Here is a 9,554-nt window from a genome sequence, read left to right on the forward strand (position 1 = left end):
GTATATACACGACACACCCGTGCTTTACTTATGAAAACCACTTCACACGAAATATGAAATTTGCAGTACAAATTACAAGGTTCAGCCACGCGAGTGGCAATACCTCCATTATTACGCTTACATCAAGCATTTTGAAGCTTAAATCTGTCACCTTTCTAATGGAAAAAAAATTAATAAAATATGTAATAAAATTGTTTGTTTTCACAAATATTTCAATCTGCATGACTGAAAATATACCAATCACAAGAAGTAAAACATTGAACTACACGTGTTTATGTTTGTTATGATTTCATTGACATTGACAATTTTATCCACTTATTAATTTTCAATTGATTAAGATAAGATATTCTTGCATTATTCTTTTGAAAAACATTAGGTACAAACTGGATTAGAAACACCATATGAAACCGTGTTCTTAAAGATGTAAAACTGTATTCTCTCTCTCTTGCCAGTAGCGTGAGTCTTTTTGTTACTATGGTTTCTTCCATGAAAAAATTGCCACTTGTAATTCTTAACGCAAGGCTTTTGGATTCTCTTTTGTTCGTTATGTATTTTATTTTACCATACTTCTTTAGACCTGTAGATGGATTGGTTAACTGATGAGTCCAAGCTTGTTGTGTCTGAAGCTAAAGTGTTGCGCAGTTGAATAATATGTGATGTTCGAAATCTTTAAATGTTGGTGGTTAAATTCTATAGTTTTTTCGATTAATAGGCATTAATCACAATTATAGTTTCCTAGGCCTGTAGCACATTGACTGTAGATGTCCAATAACAATATTCTTCTTCTCTCTTGGTGCGCTGCTTTTATATAAATCATGAGAAACTAGATTATACACCGAAGGTCGCTTGGCAAAAGTATTGTCAATCGCTAGCATTACATATACACCTAGCACTTTGTTGATTCTTACGATCGAGAATCTTCTATTAATTTCGAGAACAGGCAGGACTTGTGAATTACACAGCCCACAGTAAACGTCATAAGAAAAAATAAAATTACACTGAAAGCAGCGAAGGTACAACACTAAATGTACAATAGTAAATCTGTTACAAAATAAAAAACCGATAACTCAAGTGAGATTGAATTACCTTTTAACGAGGAACGGCCCGGCATGGCCAAGCGTGTTAAGGCGTGCGACTCGTAATCCGATGGTCGCGGGTTCGAATCCCGGTCGCGCCAAACATGCTCGCCTTTTCAGCCGTGGGGGCGTTATAATGTGACGGTCAATCCCACTATTCGTTGGTAAAAGAGTAGCCCAAGAGTTGGCGGTGGGTGGTGATGACTAGCTGCCTTCCCTCTAGTCTTACACTGCTAAATTAGGGATGGCTAGCACAGATAGCCCTCGAATAGCTTTGTGCGAAATTCAAAAACAAAAACAAAAATTGAGGAGAAACAGATAAATAAACAGAAACTTCAGAGTCAGAGGATGTTAGTGTTGTGTTAGTTGATGAAGTAATAATGACAAAGAGCATCTCAGTTAAAAAACACTAAAAGTGAAGATAAGAGCCCCAGTAACAAATAATATGTCAAATACTTTCCCAATGATATATGAGTAGAACCTTATATCATGCAGATGCTCAAGTAGTTGCATACAAACCCAAGAATGATGTGAATGAAAGTGGGTAATATTGCCTCTAATGACATAACAAACACTGGATAACATGATACTCTATTTATGAAGTTGTAATTACGTTAAGTAGGTTTGTTTCTTTGTTTTGAATTTTGCACAAAGCTATACGAAAACGATCTACGCTAGCTGTCCCTAATTTAGCAGAGTAAGACAAGAGGAAAAGCAACTCCTGGGGTACTCTTTCAAACGAATAATGGGATTGACCATAATAACGCCCTAAGAATGAAAGGGCGAACATGTTTAGTTTAACGTGGATTCGCACCCGTGACTCTCAGATTACGAGTCGAGTGCCCTTACCACCTAACAATGCATGGGCACGTAACGTAGGATAAGTCATATATGTATATAAGTACATAAGATTATATGTTTATCAAATAAATTATACCATTTATTTTAAGAATAAATACTTAATGATTGTTTAGCTTTATTTGTAACATGAGAGTCACAATCAATTAACTTAAAGTAAACATTATGACAAATTTAATTACGAAACTCGATAGGGGTCGTACGCATTGTTTGTAACTCATTGATGCAGAGATTATCGAGTGTCGCGTGAAATGTTTTGATGTGTAGAATACAGAAAACAGACGATTAGGTGTAGTAAAGATAAATAGTTTGGTTTGCTGTTTCATGGCACAAAGCAACTCGACTATCTGCGCTAAAGATAAATAAATAGTGTGATTGGAATGGTAAAAGTAGAGAAACAGACAAAAATTAGCAGACGATATGTTACGAAACGGAAGTAGGCCAAAGAAAAATAAAAAGGGAAGTTAATCGTCGTGGAAGGCCTTACGATTAATATAGGCCTAATAATTGATATATTATTGTGAGTATTGTAAAAGATAACGAAAATAATTTATTTCGCCAAAGAGAGTACTGAGCATATATTTATATCTAATCTTTTAAAATCAAAATTACAGCTTCACTTCCGTTTGACGTATCTTAAAAAAAAAAAAAAAAAAAAAGCCAGCTAAGCCTAAAGTTACCACTAACCAACGTAAGCCTTATCGAAAGAATCTGATTCTTTTATGGCGAAATAGAAGTTAAGTAATTTATTTCATTACAAAAAATTATGATGAAATTCAAAAATGCGATGCGAAATGTAACGTTAACAAAACTTGCAGATTAGAAAAATTGACACCAACCTTCCTAAAAATAAAAGTATACCTCCAGACCAAAAAGCCCCCCAGTTTCTCAGCGGTATGTCTGCGGAATTACAACGCTAAAAACTGGGTTTCGATACCCGTGATGGGCAGAGCACTGATAGTCCATTGTGTAGCTTTGTGCTTAATACAAAACAACAACCTGACCAAAAAATCAAATATATCACAGATGAACTTCAAATTAAAGTTTAAAAGAAAGTATAAAGGAAATTATCTGCAAAAATGAACTGAATCCCCGCAACAAACTTGCAAGTTTAACTTCCTCTGAAGATTACTATTATCATCATTCATACGTAAAATCACATACTATAAAGGCTTAACAATCAACTAAAGCAGCCCTGGGTTAACCATTAAGCAAAATACGCACGTGATTAGGGCACCAATGGAAGGGAGAGCCACAGAGATTTCCCCTTTGTTATAATGCCCTTACCTCTTTCACTACCACACTTAACTTTGGTTGATTTTTTTTGTATTTGCTCTTACCTACCGTGCTTGACTTTACTCTGCGTTGTTAAAAAAAATTTTCTTTGGCTCGGTTAGTGACTAAAGTTTCGAGAATCTACTAAACTATGTATCTGAAGTAAGACGTAATTGATTTGCGAAAGATTAATGTAAAGAGCGGTACAAAATGTTGATACAACTTCAGGTAAAAGATGATCATATGTTATGATGTCTAACCTTGCAGATGAAATATTTTTCTCAATCATTCCTTCTGCTGTGGCTATATATAAGAAATTTTCGGCAGTGGAACTGTTTTGTTTTATCTTTTACTGCTTTATTGAGTCACATCTACAGAAATAAAAGAGAATAATACCACAGAAATATAAGTAAAACGAAATGGTAACAGATGTGTACAGAGACGTGGCTAGTTTGATGTTTCTTTTCGGCTTTGTTTTCGTGCCTTATATTTAGGTTATTGTCTTGTTTGTTTTAGTTTTATTTGCGTTAGTATTGCTTTATTTGTGTGTTTTGTAATATTTTTAGAAGTGTGTTTTTCACTGAAGTTTTCTGAGCCGTAACGTTTTTTGGCTTCAAACAGCTTGCTGTTAAAAAACCTTTGTTTGTGAGTACATGGTTTGCAATTTATCATACCAAGAAAAATTTTAGAAAGGAATGCTACTGTGGCAATGCCACCGTTCATATATTACATGTAACCTATAAGAGCATTTGGGCATATATGTATACCCTTGTAATTATGTAATAATATAAGCAGATCTGAAGCTGAGATTTACTAAGGAGATAAGTACAAGGGTGCCTTCTGGTGATATTTTTTTATGAGACGAACGAACAATCCGAGACAGAAACACAAATACAACGATGAGAAACTTTCAGGTGTAATTCAACTATTTTGTGACTATAAATTCAGATCACTATGTGTTGTATAACATTTCTGAAAAGCTGGGAAAACAATTGAATGATCGAAGCAGTCTAAAGGCGATAATTCGACCTTTTAGGTCAAATTACGTAAGACTTCGACATGTTCGATAACAAGGTTCTTAACATTGCTATGTTTATACCATACGAGTAGTAGTAGTACAGTACTGTGGCACCGTGGTCATACGAAGATAATGTAAACTGAAAAATCAAGAAAATCAATTTAGGATTGAAAAAGTGCATAAACTAAACAACTTCATGTGAGCAAGGTTAGTACTAAGTACTAGGCTTAACGTTAGTGGCCTCAGTTGCAATGTACAGGGTGGCCCAAAAGTCCCTACCCATCCATATATCTTATGTATCCAGTGTATCTGTGTGCTGTCCCTCATTCTCGCTGCATAATATGGGACGCCATGTTCTGTGAGACATTTTCAAGTATAAATGGGCTTACATCGGCCATATTTCTGTGAAAAAAAGAAACGAATATATAATACATGCGTAATTGAATATAACATAATAACATATGGATGGGTAGGGACTTACGGGCCACCCTGTATTAGCATTAAGCCTGACGTTAATGTCATCTGAGAACTGAGTGACAATAACGTTAAGCCTAAATACTGTAACTAGTTTAGTGTAAGTACACTGGAAACGCTACTGCAGCCTGGAATAATGAAGTGGACTATTCCCAGTGTAAGGCTGTCGTTTTGAATTTGCCTTCGCATCCAGGCATGTAAGTAAAGTTTCAGACATATGCCTATTTTGTTGATGTATGGTTTGCTGGCTCATCTAAAGTCCCAGGTCAAATCTGAGTTCAAAAGAAAAGTTGAGGTTACAACTCATTCTTCAGATAATAGGATTAAGGTACTCTAGCCAAGGCCTAACCCAGTATTTAATAATTCAATGTGCAATACAGTTTACAACTGATTATATGTTATATATGTGTACTATTACAGAATGATTACTGTGTATATAGGCTACTACAGAATGTGTTGTGGATCACAAATTGTTTTGGAATACTCTTTGGCTCACAATGGATTTACATATTACCATTGACATTGCTTCTTGCAATCAGCTACCATAACAACAACCTTAATGAAACTTTTGCAATGACTGAAAATTAATTTTTCTAAAATGGATTGAGGCCAGTCATGAATGGTTTTCAACATATCAGAATACAGCAAGTCAATAAAAGTATTTATGAATTCATGTTTATGTGCTGATGGATCTGGACCCTAGGATAACTTTCTGACAGTCTTTGTCTAAATGTAGACCTAGAGTTTAGTATGTTTGACTGTCTTACGAATATTTTTCTTTATAAATTTCGGTGTTTTTCTTATCATTATAACTATATATGATCTGTATTATTTTGTGTTTTTTTCTCTGTATATTTTAGACTGCAAGATGAAACAAGTTCATTTAAGTGGTGCACAAAAGAAAAAACTGGCAAAAGAGAATCAACAAAAGGCTTTGGATTTAGTGGCCAAGACTAGATAGCAGACTAATTTTTTCACTGAACTTACACAACAAGATCTTCCAAGTCAAAACCCATCTTTGCCATGAGAAGTTACTTGTACTGTATCTGACTCTGACATGATTAAAGTTGAATCAAGCTCCACATCTACAAGTACCACTTTGTCCACTTGAAGGTCAGAACATTATGATGACGTTGAGGTGTCACAGGCTTGCTCAACTGGAACAACTTTCACAACTGATCTTACTTTGCCTGTAAATTCTCCAGATATCTCTTGTGTTAATGTTGATGCAAGTTTCTCTACAAGACAGTTTGAAGTTGAAATAATTTCTGAAAATGAAAATTGCTGAACTATGGTAAAATGCTTCAGTCTACAAAAGATGAAGAAACTAAAGCAAAAGATCCAGGGTTGTGGCTCGATTTCTCTGCTGCTGGTGTGGCTTATTCGATTGCTTGTGGACCCACTGACTGTTAACACCACAATGGGTCATTTGTTAAATCTTGCTGGACTTTCAATAGTAGCAAACCAATGAAATACTGTTTGCAAAAACTTTTCTTTGGGGTAAAAGCCAATGGTGAGTAATACAAGAGAGAATGGTTGTTGTATTCACTATCGACTTTTTGTCCCTAAATTTTCCTCGTGTTTTGTTGAAAGAGAAGGGTTCAGTGACTGGCGAAATACTATTGTAATTGATAATTATGAAGGAAGCACTACTCACCGAGACTCTATGTTAACATACTTAACTTACAGACAAGGTTTAGGCTTGCAACAAGAGTTGGAAAAACAAATTAAAAGAAGAGTGCGATTACTGGGAGCATGTCTTGGAGCATGCAATAGCTGTTATTTGTACGTTAGCTGAACGTAGCCTGGCTTTTCACAGAACAGATGAAATTTGGTTTACTGCAGAATGGGAATTTTTTAGGGCTACATGAGCTCATAAGTCAGTTTGATACATTTTTAGCAGGGCATATTTATAAATATGGAAATTCTGGAAAAGGAAATCCTTCATACTTGTCCAAAACCGCCTATGAAGAACTCATTGAACCAATGGTTCAGAAGGTCCACACATTCGTTGTTGATGAAGTAAATTCTTCTGGTTATTTTAGCTTGTCAGTTGACTCGACGCCAGATCTATCACATATAGATCAGTTAAGAGTTGTACTCGATACTTAAAAAATGGACAGCCTACTGAATGCTTTTTAACCTTTCTGGAACTAAAAAGTCATATGACTGATGAAATGGCAAACCAGGTATTGCAGTACTTACGTGAACTTTGCAAACTTAATTTTACAAAATATAGGGGTCAGTCTTATGATAATGCTGCTAACATGTCTGGGCGTTATAAGGATATGCAGTAAAAGATTTTAGATGAAAATAAGTTTGCCATATATGTGCCTTGTGCAGCCCATTCATTAACTCTGGTAGACCGAAGTTCTTTCTACTGCTGTCAAGTGGCAATTAACTTTTCTCTACAATGTATTTGCTCTATACATTTTTTTCAGCCTCAACCAGCCAGTGGAAAATTTTTAAAGCTTGCACAATTAGGCAGAACGTGCTTCCATATTGATCTCATGTTACTCTCGCTTCGTTGATATTCTCGATAGCACTTCTGATGATGTAATTTTTCCAGAATTTAGTCGAAGATAGTGCAGATTCTGTAATTGTAGTCTTTATTGCTTGAGAAAAAGTTCGCTTCAAATAATAATCTTTAAACGTCACAATGACACCGTGATTCATTAATTGCAGTAGAGATGTTGTATTGGGTGGAAGAAGATGAATTTTGACATTTCCATTAAAGTCACAAAGTCCTGTTGGATGGCTTTAAAGTCCAAGTTGTTTTCTTTTGCAGTAATGTTCAACTGCAGGACAAAAATAACTTTTTTAACCAGTCTTCAAACAAAGGTTTTGTGACCCATGCTTTTTTTTATTTGATCGCCAAACAACTGGGAGAGTCTTCTTTGCACAACTGATAAGTGTTCGGGGTGTTTCCGCACGATACACAAGCACAGGGTTTAATTTAAAATCGCCAGATCCATTTCCGCGTAACAAGTGTCAAACGATCTTTTAACGCCTTCTAATGTGGCCGAGTTTTTTTTATTTTCTGATAGAAAAGTTCTTGAAGGCACTTTTTCCCCAAAATAAACCCGTTTTATCAACATTAATATTTGGTTATCTTCGTACCGAACTTTTTAATAATTTCTATAAATTCATTAGGAAATGTTTCAGCAGCATCTTTGTCTACACTTGAACTTTCGCCTGCAATACGAACATTATGAAAACCAGAGTGTTTTTAAAACGAAAGAACCAATCACGGCTTGCCGAAAACATTTCTTTAGTTCCCCATTCACCAACGTTTTCTTTAAAGGCGGCCCGGCATGGCCAAGCGTGTTAAGGCGTGCGACTCGTAATCCGAGGGTCGCGGGTTCGAATCCCGGTCGCGCCAAACATGCTCGCCTTTTCAGCCGTGGGGGCGTTATAATGTGACGGTCAATCCCACTATTCGTTGGTAAAAGAGTAGCCCAAGAGTTGGCGGTGGGTGGTGATGACTAGCTGCCTTCCCTCCAGTCTTACACTGCTAAATTAGGGACGACTAGCACAAATAGAGGTTTTACGTGAACCTATTAGTGTCACGTGACCACAACGAGGTTTGTAAACATACCGCCATATTGGGTGGCAAGTGTCCCGCATGACTGAACGAGTTAACAACTGCTGTATTCAGTACTATTCACATGTAAATGGCTGCCGCTGGCTTTTCATCACTTGTAGCACACCTGACAGGTGCTGAAAAGGCCAGGTATGAGGAAAAAGTGAAGGAACTGGGTGTAGGAGACCCGTATATGCTCTCGTCACGTGTATTTACGCCAGTAATATCCAGCCAAGACAACGTTGCTCAGAGTCAGACTGTTGCCGGAGTAGATCTGCCAAATATTACATATGGTGACATTTATATATATTTGATAAACAGGACTTCCACCTATACAAATGAAAGTCTAAAAGGTTACAAAAGCCTTGATGCGTACAAGTACTTTGTGGCAGGATTTGTACAGAATGTCCAGATAACCAGGGCAACGACGGATAAAGTCATCATTACAGCAAAGGTTTGTACATCATGTTATATTACATACATGTATCATGTACTCTGTATGATAGATTTAACTACATTTTAGACGAAGACTAGATACTGAAGTAAAGTAGGGCCCCCATTTTAATAAATGGTTCAATATTATTGCACTACATGTGTACTGACTGTTGTCAAAGCTCTAGCCTAGGAGCACTTCTATACATGTTTGTATAATGATATTAAGACACCTAATTGTCTAGGCTGTTTCAAAACTTAATTTATGATTAATTTTTGGTACGGAATCAATATATAGATAATAAATAGTACAAGTAGACATAGACCGTTAAAGCTGGTCAATAGCCATGTTAGGTTTCTGTAAAAATAATTTAATATTTAACTGTTCTATTATTTTTTTATATTATTTTATTATTTGACACATGTATCCCAACCTGATACCCAGTTGTCTTTAAAAGCTTATATATACACAACTAAATATTTTCTTTGTTATTTTACAGGTGTGCTACTCTTAGCGGCTAAATGAACCACCACTAAAGCCATGGGTTGCTTGTTTGTTTGTTTGTTTGGGAATTTCGCACAAAGCTACTCGAGGGCTATCTGTGCTAGCCGTCCCTAATTTAGCAGTGTAAGACTAGAGGGAAGGCAGCTAGTCATCACCACCCACCGCCAACTCTTGGGCTACTCTTTACCAACGAATAGTGGGATTGACCGTCACATTATACACCCCCACGGCTGGGAGGGCGAGCATGTTTAGCGCGACGCGGGCGCGAACCCGCGACCCTCGGATTACGAGTCACACGCCTTACGCGCTAGGCCATGCCGGGCCCTGCCATGG

At 36.6% G+C, this 9,554-nt stretch overlaps 1 protein-coding gene across 1 annotated transcript; it reads left to right on the forward strand.

The window, feature by feature from the left end:
- The first annotated feature begins 8,247 nt into the window (after positions 1 to 8,247).
- Positions 8,248 to 9,262, forward strand: LOC143257926 (uncharacterized). Its single transcript, XM_076517001.1, has 2 exons — positions 8,248 to 8,738; positions 9,217 to 9,262. The coding sequence occupies exons 1-2, from the start codon at positions 8,376 to 8,378 to the stop codon at positions 9,229 to 9,231; spliced, it is 378 nt and encodes a 125-aa protein (XP_076373116.1). The 5' UTR covers positions 8,248 to 8,375; the 3' UTR covers positions 9,232 to 9,262.
- The last annotated feature ends 292 nt before the right edge of the window (positions 9,263 to 9,554 follow it).

This window comes from Tachypleus tridentatus, chromosome 7 (genome assembly GCF_004210375.1).
Source record: "Tachypleus tridentatus isolate NWPU-2018 chromosome 7, ASM421037v1, whole genome shotgun sequence".
NCBI lineage: Eukaryota > Metazoa > Arthropoda > Merostomata > Xiphosura > Limulidae > Tachypleus > Tachypleus tridentatus.